This window comes from Pholcus phalangioides, unplaced genomic scaffold, assembly GCF_987345545.1.
Source record: "Pholcus phalangioides strain wild (caught in Gottingen) unplaced genomic scaffold, Ppha-v1.0 ptg000016l_1, whole genome shotgun sequence".
Lineage (NCBI taxonomy): Eukaryota > Metazoa > Arthropoda > Arachnida > Araneae > Pholcidae > Pholcus > Pholcus phalangioides.
In genome coordinates, this window is record NW_028301609.1 from 2,689,759 (window position 1) to 2,714,954 (window position 25,196).

General features: G+C 35.7%; 2 protein-coding genes across 4 annotated transcripts; one reads left to right on the plus strand and one right to left on the minus strand.

The window, feature by feature from the left end:
• On the plus strand, nucleotides 1-13,129 carry LOC149074878 (beta-1,3-galactosyltransferase 5-like). 2 transcript variants are annotated; one of them, XM_089245815.1, is made up of 2 exons: nucleotides 1-229; nucleotides 11,780-13,129. In XM_089245815.1, exon 2 carries the CDS (start codon nucleotides 11,846-11,848, stop codon nucleotides 12,920-12,922), a length of 1,077 nt encoding a protein of 358 aa, XP_089101941.1. In that variant the 5' UTR covers nucleotides 1-229; nucleotides 11,780-11,845; the 3' UTR covers nucleotides 12,923-13,129. The 2 variants fall into 2 exon arrangements, with proteins under 2 accessions (XP_089101941.1, XP_089101942.1); XM_089245816.1 differs by having other exon boundaries at nucleotides 105-229; nucleotides 11,783-13,129.
• On the minus strand, nucleotides 13,087-25,152 carry LOC149074879 (E3 ubiquitin-protein ligase FANCL-like). 2 transcript variants are annotated; one of them, XM_089245812.1, is made up of 13 exons: nucleotides 24,974-25,152; nucleotides 22,867-22,986; nucleotides 22,657-22,713; nucleotides 21,281-21,381; nucleotides 20,193-20,289; nucleotides 20,036-20,101; nucleotides 19,461-19,614; nucleotides 18,422-18,505; nucleotides 18,275-18,320; nucleotides 17,573-17,654; nucleotides 15,706-15,822; nucleotides 14,943-15,014; nucleotides 13,087-13,247 (listed from the first exon to the last, which is right to left on the minus strand). In XM_089245812.1, the coding sequence occupies exons 1-13, from the start codon at nucleotides 25,064-25,066 to the stop codon at nucleotides 13,179-13,181; spliced, it is 1,158 nt and encodes a 385-aa protein (XP_089101938.1). In that variant the 5' UTR covers nucleotides 25,067-25,152; the 3' UTR covers nucleotides 13,087-13,178. The 2 variants fall into 2 exon arrangements, with proteins under 2 accessions (XP_089101938.1, XP_089101940.1); XM_089245814.1 differs by lacking the exon at nucleotides 22,657-22,713 and having other exon boundaries at nucleotides 24,974-25,145.
• Nucleotides 25,153-25,196: the final 44 nt, after the last annotated feature.

Genomic DNA, 25,196 nt, shown 5'->3' on the forward strand with positions numbered 1-25,196 from the left:
CTTTTTTTTTCTCGGTTACGCACGGCAACTTGCAAAGTTCTTCATTATTGGCGAATACGATGTTGATGGAGTCGCAACTTTTGTGGTTGTCTGTGAAATAGTCTCATCACGAAGTTCCCTTGGAGACGATTTCATTTCTCATGTGAGAGTGTTTGTGTGCGAGTTGTATTCATTGCTATCACACACTCAGTTGTAAAAGGGTATCTATAGAAATTACAGCAGCATAGAAGTAAGTTTTAAATTTTTCTCTTACTTGTCGAATGATATTCATCAGATAAATCCCTCATGTCAGGGATTTATTTACCTGAGGGATTTTTTTTCATCTCATGCGTCATCCGATGAAAGGTTTTTCTTTGGGTGTCTTGCACAGTCAAATCTCGATAAGGCCGGGATCACACTGTAAAAGTTTCCTGAAAGTTCTTTTATAAAATTTGAAAAATTCAACCAGTAAGATTATCGGTTGTCATTTGCTCGAATTTAACCTATGAGCTTTATTGGTTGGATTTTTCAAGTTTCATAAAAGAGATTTTATCAAGCTTTTATAGTGTAATCCCGGCCTAAGTCGAATGTGCAGCGGCCGACAAAAAAACTTCGAGTTATCGTTAGTTCGACTTATCGGGAATTCCAATTTCAGAGTGGGGGGAAAAAGAAAAATTTATTAACATAACAGCGCTGTATTTATACGAATATCGTATTAGTAAAACGTGTCAAAACTACTGGAGGTGAAGAACTTCGAAAAGATACGTAATTCTAATTTAATCATATTTAATTATTGAAAATGGAATATTTAGAAATAAACTAGGCGTGTGCATACTGCACTATGGAAACGGAGGTACTCAGCATACTCATATAAATGAAACGAACTATATAAATAAAGTGTATGCAAGAGTAGTTTCCGTCAAAAAATGCTGTGTGGGATTTTTTACCTTTACCGTCTCTCTCTATTTTTTGTCCCTCTTTTGTGAGGAAGTCATTTACTTATAATAGGCAGAAGAACGAATCCGCTAAATGAATCTGCTAAATTCTATTGTTAAGTATGGTGAATTCAATTTACAGAAAAAACTAAATTCCATTGCAGAAAAAACTAAATTCCACTGCAGAAAAAACTGAATTCCACTGCAGAAAAAACTAAATTCCACTGCAGAAAAAACTGAATTCCACTGCAGAAAAAACTAAATTCCACTGCAGAAAAAACTAAATTCCACTGCAGAAAAAACTAAATTCCATTGCAGAAAAAACAGAATTCCAGTGCAGAAAAAACTAAATTCCACTGCAGAAAAAACTAAATTCCATTGCAGAAAAAATAAATTCCATTGCAGAAAAAACTAAATTCCATTGCTAAATGCTAAATTCTATTGCTAAATGCTAAATTCTATTGCTAAATGCTAAATTATATTGCTAACTAATGCTTAATTATATTGCTAACTAATGCTTAATTCTATTGCTAATGCTTAATTCTATTGCTAATGCTTAATTCTATTGCTAATGCTTAATTCTATTGCTAATGCTGAATTCTATTGCAAAATGATAAATTCTATTGCAAAATGATAAATTCTATTGCAAAATGATAAATTCTATTGCTAAATGCTAAATTCTATTGCTAAATGCTAAATTATATTGCTAACTTATGCTTAATTATATTGCTAACTAATGCTTAATTCTATTGCTAATGCTGAATTCTATTGCAAAATGATAAATTCTATTGCAAAATGATAAATTCTATTGCAAAATGATAAATTCTATTGCAAAATGATAAATTCTATTGATAAATGCTGAATTCTATTGATAAATGCTGAATTCAATTGCAAAAAAATTAAATTCTATTGCTAATGCTGAATTCTGTTGTTAAATGCTAAATTGTATTGCTGAATGCTGAATTCTGTTGTTAAATGCTAAATTGCATTGCTGAATGCTGAATTCTGTTGTTAAATGCTAAATTGTATTGCTGAATGCTGAATTCTATTGCTAAAATGCTATTTTTTTAAATTTCTCTCGTTCCCGACAACTTCGACTTGAAGGAAGAAAACTTCGAGAGAGAGATTTAGGGGAAATTTTAACATTAAAATACGAGGAAAGTTCAAGGGCAGAGTGAAAACTTTGACTAAAAACAGATATTCAAGTTATCGGAGTTCGACTTATCGCGAATTAACTGTATATCGAAACCATAAAAATAAGTTTTATCGGTTGCATTTTAAATTCGCGATTAGTATTCATAAATCTATATCTGATGATTTCATTCTTAATGTTCGCCAATATGCATCTTGATACGTGTTCCATGCAACTCCATAAAACGTATTTGTTTATATTTATTCGCAGCGAAAAATTCTAATTGCCTAGTTGATGAATAAAATTCAGTTCATTTTTTCACCCTGTAAAGTAATTTACTGTACAACGCTTTCATGTACTACACAGAAAGTAGCTTCAGGGCAACACTATTAACACGTAGATATTGTGCTAAATACCGATATTTATTTAACGTCTTCGGAGGGAGAGAGAGAGAGAGAAGAACAAAAACAGATGAGGAATTTAGAAATATATTGAAGGTGATTTTGAGCGAAATATGTGAAAAATACCGTTGTAATGGTTTAAAATTCTTTCGAAAAATATCGTTATAGAGGGATTTATCGTTGAAGAATGTAGAAGATATATTGAGGTATCGAGAGAAGTTCAACATTGGAATTCAGGCGATTCTGAACAAGATTTCAATAAATATCATTGCAGGGATTTATCGTACCGTTGTAGAATGATTTACCGTGATATCGAGTATCGTTGTAGAGTTATTTATCGTTATGCCGAGTATCGTTGTAGAATGATTTATCAGCATCACTATATCGAGTGTCGTTGAAGAGTGATTTATCGTTGTATTTAGTATCGTTGTTGAGTGATTTATTGTCGTAGCGAGGTTTCACTGCACTTGCGGGGAGGATTCTATGTAGCAGGGGTTGGCAATAAAATTTACCTGGCGATAAACTAGAGCCCTTAAACTTCAGGCAAAATGCCACAAATGCCTTTTTTCTGTCTATTTTTTAACTTTTTGATAAAAAATGCCTTTCTTAATATTTTCCTGCCTAAATAGTGTAATTCCTGCCATAAATTCCTATTTTAACATAATTATAAGTTTATTAGGGAATTTCAGAGGATAGAAAAAAATGTATAACTTGGAGGACAAACTGTAAAACTTGGCAATCTTAAAAATATTGAGAACAAAAAAAATTTTTTTCATTTTCCAACTCTGAGTACTAATTATCCATCAGAACCCACCTCCCCCCTCCTTCCAACTCCATTTAAACGCTAATAAGTGATCTGAGAGATTGGTGTTGCCATGCATTAACTTTGCTTTGACCGTTTGACCGGATGGTGTTAGACTTGAATGATTTCGTTTCAGATGAACGCAGCCAATGTTTGAAAAACAGTGGAATATTAGAAATTTGTTTCAGATACGTCACACCGGCCCCGCGCTTGCAGGAGTCCCGCACTTTTTTTACAACAATAAAACGAGGTAGCTATGAGAATGATAATGATTATTCCAAATTATACAAAAAATAAACGAGAATTATTCGCAACTCGAAGGAGCCTCACAGATTATTTCCTCTTCTGGCTTCGAGTCTGGTAATAGTGGCTCTGGAATTGGCCTAATTCTGAGGATCTACTAACATTTTATTTTGGAATAAATCTAACTTGGACAATAATGCACTTATAAACTATAATTAAAACAGTAGACGGATTAAGTGCAACCATTTTTTCAGCTGGTTTTTGGACCCTCAATACTTTAGTTTTTAGTTGTTTTTTCTTCTTTCCATAAATTATAAATGCCTTCTTTTAGTGCCTATTTCGACCATTTTTAGTACCTAAACTTCCGGACTATATTCATAATTTTTATTAAAGATCGACTCATACGAGTGCCCGGTATCTCTTCTTTTTAATTACGGTATCCACCAAAAATCTGTCTAAACATTACTACTACTCTCCTGAAGTTTTACAAAAGATCTTTTATCAAACTTTTCTGTTGTAACCCCGGCCTTTGGAAAGAGTGCAGTATTAGAAGAATTTATGAATCGAACTTCATCATAGAAAAGAAATTTTAGGTCGATATGCCGACCAACCACGCCTATTTCAAAATCGGGCTCGATGGTGATGGGACGTGCACCCACTTGATAATGAAGATGGTAACTCCTTTTTTTTTTGGCGCCCGAGGGCAGTATTATCGATGCGAGAAGTAATAACGTAGTTAAGAGAGCCTGAATCTCACTTTCATGAAGAACTCGGTATTCGTGTTTTCTTCCAATGCACATGACCCGAAACGAATCTTATTCAACCAACCTCCAACAAAGGTTATTCGGTTGGCTGTATGATAGCCACTGTGTAGCTCTCTCTTAAAGGCAAAGCGAGATATACCGTGTTTTGAAGTGAAACATTCTGACAACACTCGCCGGAATCGTAAGACATTTTCTTCACGTGACATGGCGCGTCACGAGCGTGAGATAAATTGCTGGTAATTATACGTTTGGTCTTGATTTACCCATTAAAAATTCATCATCGATAATAATGCGAGTAGAGATGTAATAGTTACGAATTAAAGTTAATCATTTTTTTACGGAAAGATGTGATCAGCATTTTATTTAATAAGCGGTCACTCAAGTATTACGTCAGCATCGAAGGGGGGGGAGGGTGTTTCGGGTTTGCTGACTTTTGATGATCCGGGGGGTTTAATGATGCTTTCGCCATCAACCACCCTTTATAAAAATACGAAATACTCGTAATGGAATCTTTACTGAGTGTGCCAAAAACGAGAAAAAACCTTTCCCAAGTTTGTGGGCGATAGAAGGGTCCAGGGGGCGATAAAAGATACTGGTTTAACATGGGATCCTGTGGGTTCGCTTGAGCAGGGGGCGATGGAATAAAAAGTTTGGGAAACTATGACCCAAACTACATTCTTCCTATTGATAAGTCCTCTATAGAGCCACTTTAATGATCTTTAAATGTTCCGCGGATCCATTCAGGTGCTTAGGAACTCTGTCGCGGGCCGCTTAAATGCTCTGGAACTGTGTCGCAGGTCACTTAAGTGATTTGTAAATGTGTCACGGGCCAACTTGAGTGATCTGAAAATGTGCCAAGGACAGCTAAAATGCTCTGGAATTGTTCCACGGATCACCTAAGCGATCTGTAAATGGGCCGCTTAGTTCATTTTTACAAAATTAGGTTTGAGTTGGCGGGCCACATCAGATAACCCCGATGGCCACATTTGGTCCGGGGGCCATGGGTTTAGCACGTATGGCTTAGAGCAGTGATTCCCAACGTAGGCGCTAACACCACCGGGGGCGATGGAATGTTCCAGCGGAGCGGTAGAAGCTACGGGTATAACATAGGATCCAGTAAAATGTAATTTAATCTTAAATGTTAATTAATAATCTGTAAATTTTGTGATTAAATGAGGGGCTTCAATATATCTTTTTTTTTTCTTAAAAAGAACTCGAGTCAAAGGGTTTGGGAACCGCTGTTTTGACGTGTGCGAGCGTCAGCGAATTAGATTACAGTGAAACCTCGACGAATTAGATTACACTGGAACCTCGATACAACGATACTCTGCGGACCAAAAAAAAATATCGTTGCAGAGAAGTTATCGTTATATCGAGAGGTAGCATTATCACATGCACCGCTAAATTTATGCTGCTGTGTTGGCATCTCTTCTGAATTAGCGTTATTAGTACCACAATAACGTCAATTCGGATTTCGCATTCGCGAGTGCTTATTCACAATAAAAAAATGTCGTTGATTGGTTGATGAATAAAATTCAGTTAGTTGTTTCACCCTGTAAAGTAGTTTACCGCACAACAGTTTCATGTACTACACAGATAGTAGCTTCGCGGGAACTTCATTGATCTTTTCAAAGGATTATAATAGCGCAAAATACCAATGTTATTAGACACTCGCGAAAAAAACCACATCTGGTATGGAATTTAAAAATATATTGAAGGTGATTTTGAGCGGAATATAAAAATATCGTTGTGGCAGTTTCAAAATATTCTAAAAAATATTGTTATAGAGGGAGGAATTTATCGTAGTAAAGAATATCGTTGTATCGAGAGATGGGTTTAACATTAGACTATAGGCGATTCAAAACTTGAAATAAAAACAAATAAAAGCACGCGAACATTAAAATAAAAAATAATAATTTATCAATCACATACAAATCATTTACAGAAAAATAATCGCTTATCAATCGAAGAGAAGAAGCTCTTTGAATTTACCAATAGGTGTTGTATAAATATCCAATACCTCTGGTAAACTATTATATAAAATACAAAATAAAATTTGTTTATCACACAAGAAAGACCAATCGAGGTCCTAAAGTGAGCTATGTGAAATAATTTATTTCACCTGGTGTTGTACCATGTGACCAAGAATTCTATTTTAGAACACTTGATAGATATATTACCATTAATTAACCACCAAAAAAATTCCAAAATAATGAAATTTCTCTTTTGGAGACTAGTAATTAAAAAACTTTGCCGGAAGAAAGTTGCTGAAATTGTAATATCATATGTTTAAATTCCTTAAAATATACAAATATCGCATAAATGCATTTTGTATAATTTCAGTATCATTAATAGCATTACAGTAATGAGGATTACAAATAACAGATGCATATTCAAGTTTTGATTGTATTATAGAATTGAAAAGAACAATCATTGTATCTAAATTGTTGAAATCTTTAGTTATCCTTTTAAGCCACACATGTGATATGAATTTGTACAAATGTCATTAATATGATCACGAAAGGTAAAATCAGAAGTATAAATTACACCCAGGTCAGTAGCAGAATGCCTTCTCTGTAAAATCTCTCAGTGCCAATATACTAATAAGAGTATGTGATGTTTCATGTGAGTGAAAGATATAGCAAAGCATTTGTTTCTATTCAAGTGGAGATGATCCTCAATATACCAGTGATCCAGTGATAAATATAGGGTAACTTATCTTAAATAATAGCACAAGATTCAAAATTTGCAACAAAGTCAAATATTTTAAAATCACCAGCAAATAATAAGCAATTGTGAAAAGCAGTCGCAAGGTTGTTAACCAGTTAGCTGGTTAAGACGCACCGATTTTTAATCTAATTATTTCAATTTTTGAAACTAATTAGTAATTATTTCAATTATCATAATTTTTTTTTCAATCATTTAAAAACACAGTTAAGAACATAAGGAAGTAAGTTTCGATGTATTCATAAAAAAATTTAATCAGGAAAATATATTTTATTAGCTTCAAACTTTTAAAAAAGGGAAAAAAGGAGAAACTAATTGTCCAGGTTACCGGTTAATACACATGAGGAACAACAAAGGTCCAAGGACAGACCCCCCCTGAGGGACTCTAGATCAGTAGTTCTCAACCTTTGTTAACCGCGGACCGGTAAATCTCTTTTGTGTAAGTGAAAGGCCCGGTCATACACACAACTAACAAGAAATTAATGATGAAAGTTAAACTGCGAATCACTCTCACGGCCCGGTGTGACTAGTGTCAGGTCCCGGCGGTTGAGAAACACTGCTCTAGATGTTTCACAAAATCCGTCACTAAGAGACGAGTTATGAGATACAAAAATCTGTCTGATTTTCAGGTACAAAGCAAATAAATTACAAATATTATCACGGAAACAAATTTTTATTATGAATATTACTTATTATTATAAAATATTTACTAAATTTTGATTTAATTAGGTAAATATTAGACTTAAATTTGGAATCGATTAATGACACATTTTGAAATACGTATTGCGAAAAAAACAATAATTCTATTCTTAACATCACGTTTGTGAAGACCAGTTTTTCTGTAATGAACGACATTAAAATAAAACCGATCACAGTTACAATTTTTGGAAGAAACTTAAATATTCTTGTCCAAAAAAAGAAATATTCTACACATTTGGCAAGCTCAGACAGGCCCGTCATTTGGGGGGGGGGGTGTCCAAAAGCCCCCCGGCTTTTGAAAACACACTAAAAATGGTGTATATATATACACACAAATATATATATACGTACATTGAGTACATGTTGTTTGCCCCCCTGGAAAAAGTTGAAATGACGGCCCTGAGCTCAAATATCTAATTAACTTTTGTTTCAGGAATTTAAACAACTTTTTTGTGGCAATAAATTGCTTTGCGATGAATAATTAATCAATGGTAATAATTAGTTAATAACTAATATATATAATGTATATCATTGTATTAATTAAATACTTAAAAGTGTTATTTTTAAATCTCAATTTTTTATGTGTGCCGTGGAAGTTCAATTGTAAATTCCAGTATACCATGGGGTATAAAAGGTTGAAAAAAACGCTGGCCTAGGACAAGGTTGGAGACACTTTCCCTCCGTATTGATTATTCTAATGAATAATAAGAATTAACTTATGTTATCTAATGAATTTTATGGTGGAAAAAAAACAAAAAGTTGATCGGGCCTCTAGAGCAGTGTTTCTCAAATTTTTTAACCCATTTCTCCCTTTGGATCTTATTTTCTTCTCTTGACCCATTGTCTTATCCAAGAACCCCCCCCCCCCTTCCTCATTCAGGCGCGAGACTCTTTCTACTTATCGGACTAAATTTAGTAAAAACTAAATTTGTAGTGAAATAAAATGTTTTAAATAAGATATCGATATTTGGAATCCTGGGCCAAGCACGGATCCAGAAGGGGAAAATGGTCATCCGTCCTGAGCGCCGAATTTTATGGTAGAAATAGGTCTGTGTAAAACACGGAACAATCCGACAAACCTCGGGAGGGACGGTAAATGGCAACTTCCGACACATCACCCGGGGTCCGTGTACCTTGGGCTGGTGTTCAATGAGTTTCCTCCCTCTGGGGAAGGGGGGGGGGTGTTATGCATAAGCAGAAATCACTAAACTCCCTTCAGCAGGCTTTCTTCCGATTTTCAATTGCTGGTAATTTTTTCGACATTACAAAATGTCTGGGCTTATCAATGTTAAAATAAGTGGCAAGCGATTCTCGTCAATGCCGCCAAAGGCCTAAATATACTGTCTGTGTTATTCATTAATTTAATAATTTATCTATTAATATGATTAATTTTTATTCAAAATTTATTGATTGCAGCTTCTAAAATTACATGTTTCTAGAGATTAAAATTTCTTAGGAACGTCTAATTCAGTACAGAAATGTGATCTGGCATTATTCTTTTTCCGGGATCCCAGGAAATGAGTTCAGATTCCCGAGAAATTCTCGGTTGCAATTTAGGTATGACCCCGGGAGAGAAATCCTAGTTACCAACTCGTGGAGGGGGTTATCCTTACAGATACTCAGAAGGCCACAGAAATACCTAAGCCTGGTCGGTCCTAAGTGGAATAATACATAACATATTATTATCTGGTAGGTGGTCTCTTACTAAACGATTTCAATGAGATGCCAGAGGAGAGTTGAGAGAAAAAGTGTTTTTGTCAATAATCTGATGAGAGCGAGTAACGGATTAAAAGCGCATCTCGAAGATTAAATCTCAAGTATAGTGGATGTAGAGAGAGACATTTACGGGAAAACTGCTCGTAGCCATATTGCCATGACAATCCATGCGAGAAAAGGAAAAAACTACTCGAAAGAAGAAAAACAGCAATATCTTTCAAGTCATGGAAGGTATTGAAGAAAACGATTTGAGAAGAAATTGCACCCGAGTTGGAAACAACATTGTTATTTGGGACATGCGAACGCCCCCCGGGGGTGTTGGGCACCTTTTCCTCACGTAAGTTCGCCCAAAAAAAAAAAAACAATCGTTAACTGACGATTATTTTTTTTTTCGATTCGAAATATTTTCGGTTTTCTTGATGCTTCCAATGAATTTCTTTTCTTTCCTTCAGTAATTAAGGTTAGAAATGTGGGCGGTTAATGTTAACAACGCCCTGTCACTGAGATAATGTTAATAATGTGGCTCAGACACGCGTTAAGAACGGATGCCTAAGCACTGGAACAACGTGAAATTCCGTTAAGATATGACATCATCCTAAATCAGTGGTTCTCGAACGTTTTCGGTTCGCGGCGCCCGAAAACAGTGGGAAAAAAAACAATGATTCGAATTCTTAACCAATTTATGCATAAAATAAACACATGTTCTAATCCTATACCACTCAATTAGTAAATCTATTTAGTGGGACGCGCCTCTGTGTGTGTGGTCACGGTACACGAGTTTGGAAATATCTCGACTAACAGGACGCGAACTAAAGGGCGTGGGGTGGAGGGGCTCAACCAGATCATGGCCCCGCCGCTCTGTGTCAAGAGATATGAGCTGATAGTCGAAGACCTGGGCCATGCTGGAAAATGTGTGTGTGTATGTGTTGTGAACCATACGTGAAGTTCGTTTCTGCGTCATGCTTGTATAATGCTGCTCTCTGCCATTAATTTTTCAAACTACGAATGAAGTGTAATGCTTGAATAATTGTACCGTTGGGGGTTGGTGCCCCGGGCGCTGTACCAGGGAGGGGGCTTGGTTTATTCTTTCTCTGTTCAAAAATTACTATGAGGAGGGTGCATAAAAATGTATGCTGGCCACATTCGTCAAGTTTCGTTTCTAGTTGCGGCTCTGCTTGAAAACATGAGGTGGTTGTTTTCTTTCTGCTTCTCCCTTACACAAACGTCAGCCACAGCAAAAAACTCTACCACATTTGGCCAGCGGACTATGGGTTGAAGATCCCTGAACAAAGGATTGCTGGCGAAAAGCAGTTTCCTGTGATGATGATGAATTCCAGATGATTTAGGACAGTACTTAATCGTTTTCAACACCCCATTGTTTCCCTTCCAGGCCACACCAAAACAAAAGCAAACCATAGCTAATAATGCCAAACATATCTAAAGCTAAACTTTTGAAACTCCTAACGCGCAGACATAGGTGCGCTGTAATTCGGCTTTCCAGGAGTATTCTTCTGACTTGGATGGAAACTAAATCGGCTATATAGGTCTCTACAATTTCAATTGCCAATAATTAAATTAAATTAAGTGATTAATTAATTTAAATTATTAATTAAATTAAGTTCCGAACAGCTTATTCAACAGTTTTAGATATTTTTACAATGTGCGTTCTATAATAAATTAGAAGTTAAACCATAGAAAATCAAGAAGCATAAGTACAGTAAGAAGTAATTTATTCTTTAATAATTATATTTATATTTTTTAATAATTTATTGCCATCTGGGGAGTATTTGCTGAAGTTAACGGAAGGCTGCAACCATAAGCGGATACAGGCTCTTCGAACGGGGAGATTTTATATCTCCACCCTCTCTCCTATGCTAATAATACATTTTTTTTTCGGGCATGGGGGGGTGCGATCGCCCTTACCACCCAGTCCTGTATCCGTCTATGGCTCGCAACCTTTCCATTTAGCGCATCATGCGTATTTACTCGGTAAAGTAGGGCTTTTTTTTTGCCAAGATGAGGTTTTCTGAGCCGCGTGCAAACGCTGATTGGTTAAAAAAACAGAATTTTAGATTTTCACACTACCACACTGTACCGGGAGCAGAAAACATGCTCTAAGGAAAGCCAGGCTTAAGAGGAGTTGTCTCTGGTGAATTTGATAGCGCGTACTGCAAGAGGACCCGAATTCGATTCCCGGAGGAGACAAACAACTTTTTTTCTGAATTTCATCCCGGCACTATAGCCAGAAAATCTCTTTTCTTTTTGTTTTGATAAACGGTAAAAAATTTCACACTACAGAACAGTATTCTGTTTTTTATTTATTTCATACTAAAATGCAGCTATAATATCGTGTAACATAATTGAATTTTTCTTTTTCCCAGTAGATTTGTAACGAATCGGCAGATCGCAAATGATTTCACTGGACAGCCCGAAAGCCGACACAGACGATGAAGCATCGGCTGAAGTACTTGCTGTCGTTCCTGACATCTGTTGCATTGACTTTCCACTTTCTACAATCTAGCAGGACACTCGTCGACGGGAAGAGGCAGAAGAACGGCAATTCACCCGCTCACGGCTGGACCGTTCTGAGCGGGAACATCACCGTCCACGTGGGATTCGAAGCCAGTAACGTTGTCAACAGAACTGCATTCATTGTGAATGCGAAAGATCTGTGCGCGTCCTACGACAAGAGGAGCACAAAATTCCTAATATTCGTAGCGTCAAAGACCGCGAATTTCGTACGCCGACAGGTCATCAGGGACACGTGGGCAGTACGAGCCCTACAAGAGGCTCTCAACTTCCGGGTAGCGTTCGTCATTGGGACATCGGACAACCAAACGGACAAAGTCAAGGAAGAAAGCTCTCGTTACGGGGACATCGTACAGATCGACATCCGCGAATCGTTTAGGAATTTGGGACGGAAATCCGTGGCGGGCCTTTTTTGGTCCGCCAAATACTGCAGCGAAGCAGACGTCATCGTCAAGACGGACGATGACATATTCATTCACGTTCCCAATTTGATGAACGCCGTCCGACAGAGCAGCGACCACGAGAACCTTCTGCTTTGCCGAGAAAACAGAATGCAAAGGATACTCAGGAAAGAGGAACTCAAAGAAAACGTGCCAAAGAACTACGACAAATATGAAGTCACGGGGTCAGAGTTACCCGGAGCCTACTATCCACCGTACTGCTCCGGGTTGGCTTACGTCATGTCGCGTTCAGTGCGCGGTCGTCTCCTGCAGGCCAGTCTAATCACGCCACTGTTCTTCATAGAAGACGTCTACCTAACCGGTTTTTGCAGATACAAAGCCGGAATAGACATCACGCCTCATGCCGGAATCACGCTCAGACCGCCAATAGAACCAGCGCAGGCGCCGTGCGTTTTCGCAGAGGGCAGAATCACTTCTCACGAAGTAGACGTCGACGAACTTCGTGAGTTATGGGCCGAGACGAACACACAGGGATTCTTTTGTCCTCAGATTCTGGGATACGCTCGACTGCCCGAATCGAAAAACATTGTGTAATTTTATTTACTCCTTCACTACTCAAGTGAACTCAATTTATAACATTGGCATTATATTTTGTACTGTTCAGTGACGTATTCAGTATACTCTTTTTTGCATATTGCATCATTATTACACATGTATTTATATGTACCATCACATGATTTGCATTCACTGAAAAACATAAACATGTTGTACAAATATACAAATTTTAATGATTCTGTATAATTGGTTTTATTTACATACATACAGACAAATTCTCTGTAAGACACAATAGTCAAACATCCATTTCTGTGATATCATTTTTTTTCCTGCTGTCCAGTTCAGGTTGCCCGCACCAAATCGACTGATCAATGAGAAAAGAAACAAAAATGAGGAATTATAATCTATGATTATGTGTGCGGGAAAATGATAGTAAAGGGCACACACACTTCAGATCGACCGTTATTTCCCCCCATATAAACTATATAAATTTCCAATACACTTAAATATTTTGCTTTTATCTTTTTGAAAACATCAATAATTAGTAGGGAAAAACTGACGCACATTTTGAATGAACCAAAAAAACCTTTCCCACATGTACATAATTAAATTTCACAATTTAAAATTTGAGGATCAAGAGAATCAGCATCCAAAAAGCCATATGCAATTGCAGAATGAATAGAAATGCAAGAAATACCAAAACAAAAATGCAGGAGCAGTGAGCAAAAATTTATGGGAATTCAGAACCAATGCTTACAAAATTAATGAAGGAAATGATTTCAGCATTAATAAAAGTAGTTTCATTATTGATGAGAATTCCAATTTCAGAGCTAATGAATAAAATAATTTTAGAATTATTGAAAATTCAGAATTTCGTTTATTCCGTACTTTTGAAGAGAAGTATCTTTATTCCTTTTTTTAGTACCCACTTCTTATTTGGTATACCTTAAGGTTCATTGTATAAGGCTACTTTACCACGCACCAACTCCGGTAATATCACCATACAGCAATTTCTCACCAGTGGAGTTGAGTGGGAGATGAAGGCCCCATTTATTGGTGGTGGCCCCAGGCTTGGTAGGTAAACAACTTGTTACCGATGAAGATTCGATACCTCCGGATTCGAACCTGTGGACCTTGACGGTAACCTGCATAGTGAAAGACGAGCATCTTACCACTGCACCACTTGGGCACGCATGGCATAAGGCTGGGCGCACCTCAATTAAACAAGACAAAGCTTTACACAAGCTTAGTCCAGGGCTGGACAAATCACAAAAAAAAATCTAGACACTCCTTTCCCCCCCAAAACAATTTTTTAGGTGCCAACAACTTTTCTACCAACAGAAAAAGGTCCAAAAAAATACTACTTTTGGCTTTTTCAGAGCATAGTGGCCCTCTTTCACGTTGGCAGATATGCTGCTATAAATTCCAAAAATTTTGTGCTGCTCCCACAGTGCAATTTAGTAACTACACAAAGAAAATTTTAGGTGCCAATACCAATTTTTTGATCACTATGACGACCTGGCACCTGGGATTTGTCTTGCCCTGCTTATTCACTGTTGTTCACATTGATTTGTATAGTGCAACGTTTCAATTTGTATGACTAACCGTGTGTGTTGCACCATACAAACCACTGTTAACAACAGCAATTAAGCTTATCTAACCGGTGTGTGTGTGCAGCCTTATTCATTGCATCCAAGGACTTGCTTTGAGCCTACTTAAAAACTAAATAGCACCTAATTTACTTACTAAGCAGTCTTTTTCGAAAATAAAAATAACAAATGAACCACAGGCCCCCATTCAATGATTTGAATGCTTAGATTAAATTCATTCAGCTGAATAGACTTGATAGTCAAAAATTAATAAAGAAATAAGTATCGATCCTGCTACTTCACTTAATATGTTAGCAGAGGCTTCATCCATAGTGCTTGCATTACTTATCGGAACCAAACCAAAAAGATTTCATGCATACATCCCCACCATTATGTGTACGAACAATAAATGCCTCCAAGAAAGAAAAAAAAAACAATATAGTGAAATAATGTAATATACTACTTCTTACTTCATTGCAGCAAGGACATTCACCTCCAATTTTATTGCTGGTTTGAATTGCCAATTTGAATACTTTCAGCCACTAAAGAAGAATGAGAAACAAGATGAGAGAAAAATGAAGTTGTTTTGATAATTACTTCTCTTTCTCAAGCCATTTTGTTTGTTATATTATGTACATTATTTTTTTAGAAAGAGATTAAATATACACATTTTAAACCTATTCTACACATTAACAAAGATGGCAATAAATCTGCAATCAGTGAAGGATTGAGAGAAAAAGCTTGTTATCACCTTGATCAAGAAAGATCTAATAACTAATAGAAAATTATCAATGACAAAGAACTAAAAATACTGAAACACTGCAGAAGAAAATGCCAAATTGCAACATAGATCTGAGAATTGCTTCCCAATACTTTGTGTATTCAGCAGCATAGTTTTTAATTCATTCTGTTATAGATAGACTTATAAGGAAAATATTGTCCTGCGGTTGGATGTTTTCTCAATTTTACAATAGTTAAGTGACGGATTAATGTGAAAATGCAAGACACCACTGTATACAAAATCAAATTTTTTTATTTGCATGCATTGTACAATTTTAACTGTTTTAATGTATCCTTATGTGTTCAACAAGCAATTTTATCATCAGTATTCAAAGATTGTGATACCTAGAGGTTTCCATATAGTGCTCACCTTATTAATATTTTATACTCATAAAACTAGAACATCAATCATATTTTTACGCTGAAAGAGAATAGGAATTCCAGTTGACTCACCTCGTAGAGGCAAACTTGATGAAATGGCTGATGGCACTTGGGATCACTACAAATGACTTCAGGGATAGCATCTTCCAGTTTGTATGAGTAACAAATTCCACACTCAATACAGAACTCCTGAAAAATAAATGTGTAAATGTTTTAGATAGGGCCAGAATCAAAACCAAATTGTGCAACTCAGAAGATGTGGCTGAAAACCCATATCAGTATTAGTCAAGAAGAAATATGAAAATTACCATACAAATATGAATGAAGTGTTACGTGGAAAAAGCAAATAATAATGATATTACCGATTGAAATTTATACAGACTAAAATCTCCCACTTGGACAGAGAAATTTCTAAATCACAGATATAGATATTTGAATGGTATTTCATGATTAAGACATACATTAAATATAATTTCAGATAAATTCTTTTGAAACTAATATAGATCAACTGCTCCAGCCAAACCTTAGAGGTTATCAAACATATAATAGAGGGTTATCAAAACTAAACTTCTCTTATTAAAGGGTTGCAGAGGCATTCCACTGGTCTAAATAACACCATCTTTGGACAGAGATTAGACAGACACTTCAAATGTTGTGCTAGACATTTATTAAATAACACAAATAATGCAAAAATTTGGCGATGGGTGACATTGACTTAATCCACCTGAGGTGAATTTATGGTCTGGTTGTCTATAGGTATGGGAAGTGTTTTAGACCCGTGAGTGCTAACCTTGAGCATTATCCAGGAAATTTCCATTTGTGAATTAATTCTGGGGGTTATTTAAACCTGTTCTGCAAAATACTGCGGATGCTTGAGCAACTACGGCTTTGACGACATTGTGGCTGCTCGTAGGATATTAAAATTTTCTTGCCCTTCTCTCCAGAACCAGAATCAAAAGTTTAAAGCTTGTGACTGGCTCTATTTTGAGCCATAAGTGAGCATAAGGACCCCATGTGAAGAGAAAGACAAGTGAATAATGTTTGTGTAAAAGTGAGTGCATGTATGAATTGGGAAAAGTTGTCAAAATCTGGGTTTTTTTAAGTTTAATGGTTTCTGGAATTCATTTAAATTTAATTTTACTGAATTCTGCCCTTCTCTCCTAATTTAATGTTCTTGACCACAAATCAGATCTGCCATCTCTTTGAACTCATCACCCTGGGCTATAAGCCTACTTAGCCCACCACCTCTATAAACACGCCTCTGATCAAAAAAAAATCATTTTATGAGCTTTTAATGTGCCCCTCTCTTGGTTGAGAGAGATTCAGCTATTTTCTATTCTAAAACTATGTTTTTCATTGATAAATTTTGTTGCACCATGGTCATTTCCTGAACTGATTCCGAACGACAGTCCTTTTTCATACTCTTCAAGAGGTTGGTGCGCTAACCCCTTGATGTGAGACTTCCTGCGGTAGCAAACTTTTTCTGTAGTCATTTCACCATTTCCATTGTACCCCTATGCCAGGAAAGTTTCTGAGAAGGACGAACTGGGTATCAAACTCGGGACATCTCTAAACATCCTTTGGTACTTCAGGCGAGTATCTTATCAACCTGGGCTACCACGCCCTACTATGTTTTTCACAGCCAATTGCAGTAAGTTTGTATTATTCCCCTAAAACCTGCTGTCAAATGCTGACTTTTAGATGTGTCAGGATTACAAGATGTTCTAAGTAGACCTGCAAACAGGAAGCATTGAGGAAAATCAAGAGAAACATATATGGAACAATATATAAAACTTCTTAACAAGTGGCGAGAAATTTTTTTGTTATATTTCATTAAAAATATATGGTGAGTACATTGTTTTATGTGTCTGTTGCATGAATTTCGTGCCATTGATTCTGATTGATTTGTTACAAACTACTATTACATAGTCAACTTTACCTCTTTGTTGGAAGTCAAAGGAGAGGGGAACTCCACATTGAGGACCTGCCTCAGGTTAGACAGCAAAGATAAACCCTCGTCCCTATAGGATTAGAGAAAAATTAGTAATATTTTTTTGTAGGTACAGATTTTTGTAGGAACATGACATCCTGTAAGATAATAAGATTCAAATTAGTATAACCCTACTCAGAGATATTTGTTTCTACTGCTGGTCTCAATCAAGAATCTAATCTAACATATTTTCTTCTGTGTAAATCCACAGATTATATAATGAAAAACATCCCAATTTTTTTAGTGTGAATTATGTTTTTTCTTCCTCAGTAGTTGGAATAAAAATATTTAAAAAATTAATTTGCAACAAAAATATTTTTTCTAAATATTTATAGATGACATACGTAAATAGAAAAATTAACAGTTTTTTTACAAAAATGTGACAAAAAATGTTTTCCTTATGATTTCATTATAGGTGGATGAAATTTGCATATGCAGGATGCTCCTCAAAATTTTTACTCAAAATAATGGAATTTTCATCTGTGGATTACACGTAGGAAATTAATGTAAATTCTTTCATGATACTGGAATGTAGATAATGCAATGTAAGTGGAAACCTTATTTGACTACTTTTGTGGTTTGTATAAATGATGCATTTATTTTGAAAAAAATCTAACCCTACTACAGATTTGTTAGAGGTATCATACTCACCACTGGTCAATATTTTTGGCAAAGGTTTCTCGAAGAGGTTGAATCACTGAAAAAAGAAAAATTATGTAAAACACTTTGTAATTATGAAAAAATAAATAAAAACCTTATATATTTTCGAACACATTAAAATAATAATCAGAAGCTAACCATTTTCAGGACCCATGTACTGGCATGATGGTAAAGCAGATGGACATGATGGATCAACTGCAATAATTAACGATGCCATAGGAGCTGGAAAATAAAATTATTTTTTTTAAAAAAACTGTAAAACAAGATATTTTATGCTTGTACAATACTTGTTGAACACGTTTATGCTTATTGCACAAGAAATAAAAAATTTAACACCCGGTTTTAAGCTAGATAAACACAAGAAAGCTTGCTTGTATATATTTAAGGATACACATTGATGTTAATTGTTTGTTTTAACTTTAAATTGTGATCATATTGAACTACATTCAACATGCAGGGTGCACATAGTTGAAGTTTTGAGCTGTCGACAGCATTAAATATGGATCAGAAAGTTATGAAACTTAAGGAATCTCTCAATGAAGGTATGGGGAGAATTTTCGAAGAATAGAACCATTAAAGACCAAAAATATACACATAGCTTTTGGTGCAGAATCATAGATTTTGTAAAAGCGTGCTGTAAAGGTAAAACCAACGTTACAAACTTTATTGAAGAAATGAAATGTAAAAGTTCATGTAAAGGTAAAATCAAGATTACAAACTTTAGTGAAGAAATCAAGATGAAAATGGTTCTGCTGAAGATGTTTAGATACCCTGCCAAAAAGCTTGAGCAGTTAAGTCATAGATTTGCAAAAAGTAGATATATATCATGTGCACTACAATTTGCATAAAAAACAACCCGCAGTTATGAACCTATTTATTTTCTCTCAATTTTTTTCCCATTCTTTCATTAAGACATACCCTTTGCACAATGGTTTCAAAAATACCAAAACTGATCTGTGTGCAACATAACAAACACATATTAGATTGAAGATGATAAAGTATGGCTTTTGGAAAAGATATTTTTAAAAATACTTCCCATAGGAGATCATTGCTACCCATTATCTAATTTCTAGAAGCAATTTCCAGCATATCTTGAATTTTTTTTTCACATCAATTGGACACTAACAAATAACCATTCCTACATTAAAAATTAAGAAAACATAAATGAATCCAGTACCTATCGCGATTCTTCTTTTACAAGTAGCTGGGCTTATATGTTCTGGCCCCAAAACCCACGTATTACCATCTATTTCATTCATCATTTTCCAAAAGTCATGATACTTGGCCAGGCAATTTCCAAAATGGCTGTAGACATCTTTTAGCGTATTAACCTATAGTATCAAAAAGAACATGTTGAAACTGATTACAGAATCGCAATACTTATAATATATTTGTGTTAACAAATACGTCAAATGAGCCTGACAAAGAATATTTTGCAATTTGCATACTTCTCAATATTAATGATCTGTAATTTGCATGCATCGACAGGACTGTGAAAATTGCTTTCATGGATACAGTTATATGGGAATAGTTGTAAGTTAAGTATTTGTGATGAAAATCCACAGAGATTTCTATAAGCATTTATGTGCTCAGAAAACTTATCATGACAAATTGGCATATTCACATCAAATAACAAAAAGCCTTCTTCACAATTAATAAATGCATTTCAAAGTTATAGTAATATAAACCAGTAAGCATAATTAAATTGATTGAAAAATTTATTTTATTATTAAAAAATGTGAGAAAGCATACATGACACCAAGTGAAAGAGAATTCTTCTGGTAGCTCACAACTGTATGATGGCCCTTCTTTAGGAAACTACACAAAAAAAGGAAACATAAATCATTGCACAGAAAATGTAATTATAAGCAATGTATGTAATTGCGAACAAAGTATGTAACTAACTTACAGATGATGGTATGTTCATGTGCAGAACATGTTCTCTATTACATGCATCATAAGCTCTAACCTTGATGATTTTGAAATCAGGATCAACATAGAATATTCTAGGTGAGAACAAAATGTACACAATAAAACAAACTGAAACACAAATATAGAATACACAGATAAAAAAGAAGCTAAATAATCTACAATTGTTTCCTCAACCCAACCCTTGCACATGTGTGCAACCAAATGCACATGCATTTCCCTCATTTACTGACAGGTGGCAGGGACTACTTTCTTGAAGTTCTAAAGAATTTCCTATTTTTAAAAACTATGCTAACTCAATGCTAAATTTGTTTATCTACTGTTCCAACTTTTGGCACATGGTGGCTATTTTATTTTGGGAGCTATTGAGAGAAAGATTTAACTATATTTGGGTCTGCGCAGTCAAGCAACAATTTTTTTCAATGTTAGTGGATATGATTATTTGCAAATTGAGATATGAATTTTTATATTTCATACTAGCTATAATAACTGACACTGCCCAGGCTTCCTCAATATACTGGGAACATTGAAGAAGTGACAAACCATTGTAAACATGTCTGAGATGCATTGTTAGGGAAAAAAGGAAAACGGTAGTGATTGCTGTGGATGACAAACCATTGTTGCCTGACGGTTTTTTTGCGCATTTCGGGCATTTGCTCTGCAAACTTTTAAAGTATCCAATCATTCAAGTCGCATCCTGTTTTGTATATATGCAAATTTTGGCAACGATTGGTCTAAACTTATAGATTTGTATGGAGAAAATTTCATACGTAGGCATTTCATTGCAAAAGACAGAAAAAGATTAGTTTTTGTATATAAAGAAAACTTTATGTTGATTCATCATGCTCTGTTGCACAACTTTTACTACATGTGAAAACAGCATGACCAAAAAACATGCAGAGCTATTTACATTTGTAAATCTGACAATTTATGAACGACCTGAGCCTCTATTATATGGTAACGATATTAGAAAGAACCTTCCAAAACACTTTTATGCATGAATTTATAGGAACAGATTATTATTTATCGGTTCTATGAGAGAGTACCATATATAGGTACATATATTACTTGTCGCTTCCTAATGCTTGTACTTGATTCAGTAATGTATGATAATATTCAAGAGGTAGATCATCAGAGGGTGCAGTAGGACCAGTTTTTATTTTATGCTCCTGTAAATATAAATAATAAGTGAATGACAAAATGAAATAAAATTAATAATGCAAAATATGTATGATAAAGCTGAAATAAATTTAATTTTACTTTATTTTCAACTTAAAAGTTAAAAGTAATAAAAAGTCATAGTAATAATAATAAAGGGTCCATAACCTTTTTGTATTCTATTGACCTTTTTGCCAATGGCACGAGGGTCAGGGATCCGCCCGCCAATAAGATGAAAGCCAAAATCAAAATCCCCTTTATGGATCAAGATTTAGCACAAATAATGTGAAAACAAGATGTTATTTGTTGTTCTCCTCACACTCATGTACCCCTTGATACCACTCGAAGGACTTCCTGCTCAAGAACCATTGGTTTATAGCAAAGATATTACATGCAGGGCCTCAACTATAACTAGGGGAGAGCAGGCTTGTTTGATAACCCGGGTGCCGGACCAGACCGGGGGGGGGGGCTAAATTATTTCATTCTTTAATCCTTTAATCTTTGCTTCAACATTAGAATGGGATGCTGAAATGTTTGCTTGCCCCGGTTGACCAAGCATCTAATTGCGGCCCTGATTACAAGAGAGATTACAATACAGCTGTATTGTCCTAGATACAACGATACTATATATCAGTGGTTCTCAACCGGTGCTCCGCAGAGTCCTTGGGGCTCCATGTGCACTTCCCAGGGGTTCCACAGCGACTTAAGGAAAATAAAATAAATAAGTAAATTTGATAGATAAATGAAAAAAAGAGGCCTACAGGCTTTCACCATAAAAATTATATACAAAAAGGGCTCCTCGAGTCAAACAGGGCTCTGATATAAAAATTATGTACTGAAAAGGGCTACGCGAGTCAAAAAAGTTTGAGAACTGCTGCTCTATATCATAGGCATACGCAGAATTTTCTCGAGGGGGTTTTCAGATTTTTTTTTTTTTCTTCTTCTGAGGGGGTTACGTTTTTTTCTGCAAAATAACAGTACAATATTGGCTTGGGGGGGGTTCAACCCCCTCCCCCTTTTGCATACGCCAATGCTCTATATAATGACAAATTGACAAATCCTTCTACAGTGGTATTTTTTTCAAATCTTGTTCGGAAATACCTAAAATATAATGTTAAACTGCTGCCTCTCGATATAATGATAATCTCTCTGCAACGATTTTTTGGTCTGAACAGTATTGTTATATTAAGATTTCACTGGAACTTCAAGATATTAAGAATTTGAATAATAGGGATCTGACAGTACATTCATAATTTTTTTTTAAAAAACTGAAACACAATACTCACAATAAAGCTTTTCAGTTCGACAAGCATATCAAGGACAGTATTACAAGCTGATAACCGCTAGAAAAAAAATAATAATAACGCACTATTCACATGAATTTTAGCTTGTATTTAAATTAATTTTTTTTCACATAAATTTTAGCTCCCCTCAAAACATGATTTCCGGATTGGTGTATTCTTTTCAAAGAAGGAGTAAATGTTAGAAAAAGTTACCTCTGCAACAATGTCAGCCTCAGGCTTCAATAGACAAGTGAGTCTCCAACAACCTTGCAGAGAAACTTTCTTTCGAGACTTTGTGTTGATGACCATCAAACGAATGAACACATCTTGGTTCTACAATTAAATACATTACAAAAAAAGCAAAATTTAATATATTCAACATTATATTTATTTATAAAAAAAAAACACATGGGCTTAAATTTGTAATTGGCCTAAGCACTCCCCCAATATTTCCAATAACTTTATATGCCTATGGAAAATGTAGTGGCATACAGTAATACCCTGACTTCCATATCCTCGACTTACATCGTTCAATAACATTTATGCTGTCTCGTGTTAAAAATATTTTTTGGAGTAAAGTTAAATCCGGCTCACAGGATAGAGCACCCCCCCCCCACCTTTAATATTTGCCACAATCTCCATAGTATGTATAGAAATATTGGGTTTGAGCTCCCCCCATCTAAAACATTTTTCAACCCTTCCAATGCAGTAGATCCTGCTAAGGTTCTTCAAAAAACTGTTACACAGTCAAATACCGTTTTAATCAATACCGTTATAGCAAAAATCTCATTTTAATGAAAACTTTTCTAATCACTCAGATAAATTTACATAGGAACAATGCAAAAATCTGGAATTCCTTCATAACAGAATTTGGTTATAGCGAAGCAATTTCTCCGGTCTCTTGGAGTTTGTTACAACAGGATTTGACTGTAACTGTTGTAAGTGGGAAAATGCTTTAAACGGAAAAATCTAGATGAGTGTTCATAAGACATGGAGTAACAAAAATAAATCGTATCAAGCAGGAAAAACGTTCTAGGTGGGATCTGCTGCATTTCCCATAACTTATAGTGCAGGGGTTCTCAAACTTTTTCCACCCGCGGCAACCCTTACCCTAATCAATGCTTATCTGCGGCTCCCCAGAGCAGTTTAACAAAGAAAAGGTTTTTTTTTCATAAAACCTTTGGCGGCACACAGTTTGAGAACCCCCCACCCCCAATCCCGGTAAGAGTGTATATTCCAACCTATGAGGAAAGATGACAATAAAATCAAGTTTTCCTCCACTGACAAAAATCCTAATTACAGTCTTAATTGGGAGGAGGCTGAGCCATCAGGTCAGGGTTTAAGTTAGATAGAAAATACATTTAACAAAAAATTGAAAATGGGAAAAAAAACCCTTTAGCAAAATGCTTGAATACTAATGATTGATGGATGAATGTCTACTCATTTCGCATCTCTTGTACACATTTTTGCAAAAGTGGCTACTACTTCCTTCGCATTCTAAGATTTTCTTTCACATTTTGCGAAAAATGCCACCGTAGCTTCAACCCTGCATCAGGTTCCATTGTCTACCATATATAAGGCTTCAACTGGGAAGGGAGGGGGGAATCTGATGCCCAGACACTGTACTAGAAAGAGCGCCAAATTTCCTCCTTATTCATTCAAAATCACGAGTGGGGGCACCAAAATTTATACTTGCCCTGGACAATAAAATCAGTTTTTGTTTCCAGTTAGGGCTCTGATCATGTACAATAGGCCGGAACTGCCACAGACTAATAATTCAGCCGGGGCAAGCCCACATTTGGCCCCCCTGCATAATGTAGAAGGAGCATTTGAAGGGTGAATTTGGCATCCCCCCCCCTCTAGTCCAACGCTCGGAGCATCATGCTCACTTGTTCTTTCCCCCCCCCCCTCCCAGTTGTGGGCCTGCGTATGCAGTTAATATTTAAACACACAGGGATCCCGCTTATAAAGTTTATGAAAAACCATTGAAAGCGGAAAATCTCCATGAGTATTAGTAAGAGTTCAGTCGTACTAAGCGGGAAAACGTTCTAAGTGGGATCCACTGTATAAACTGAGGGGTCATTCAAGTATTACGTCAGCATCGAGGGGGGTTTCGGATTGACTGACTTTTGATGACAAGGGGGTCAAAAATGGCATCTGCTTACGTAATACTTGAATGGCCCCTGGTCGAATCAAATAATTTGCCTCGCAGTAATTTTGTGATACGTATAAATTAGAATTTCTAGACACATGCCAATTCTTGCATATATCAACATTTCATCACTCGCACAAAAAAAACATTAAGGTCTAATAAAATTACCAAAACTCTCATGAATCCTTCCACGGACGAGCCAGTAGAATTCAAAGGGTAAATCATGGGAAAACCATGAGCAGAAAAACATAAACTACTCATAAGTATAATGAAAGTAAAGTTTCTTTTCCCGATTATAAAAATCTTCAATTTCCGATGTTTTTGTTGTTTACATACAACATCAGGACGGTTGTGACCGCTGTAGGAGAAGTGTAGCAAGTTTTTTTGCAGA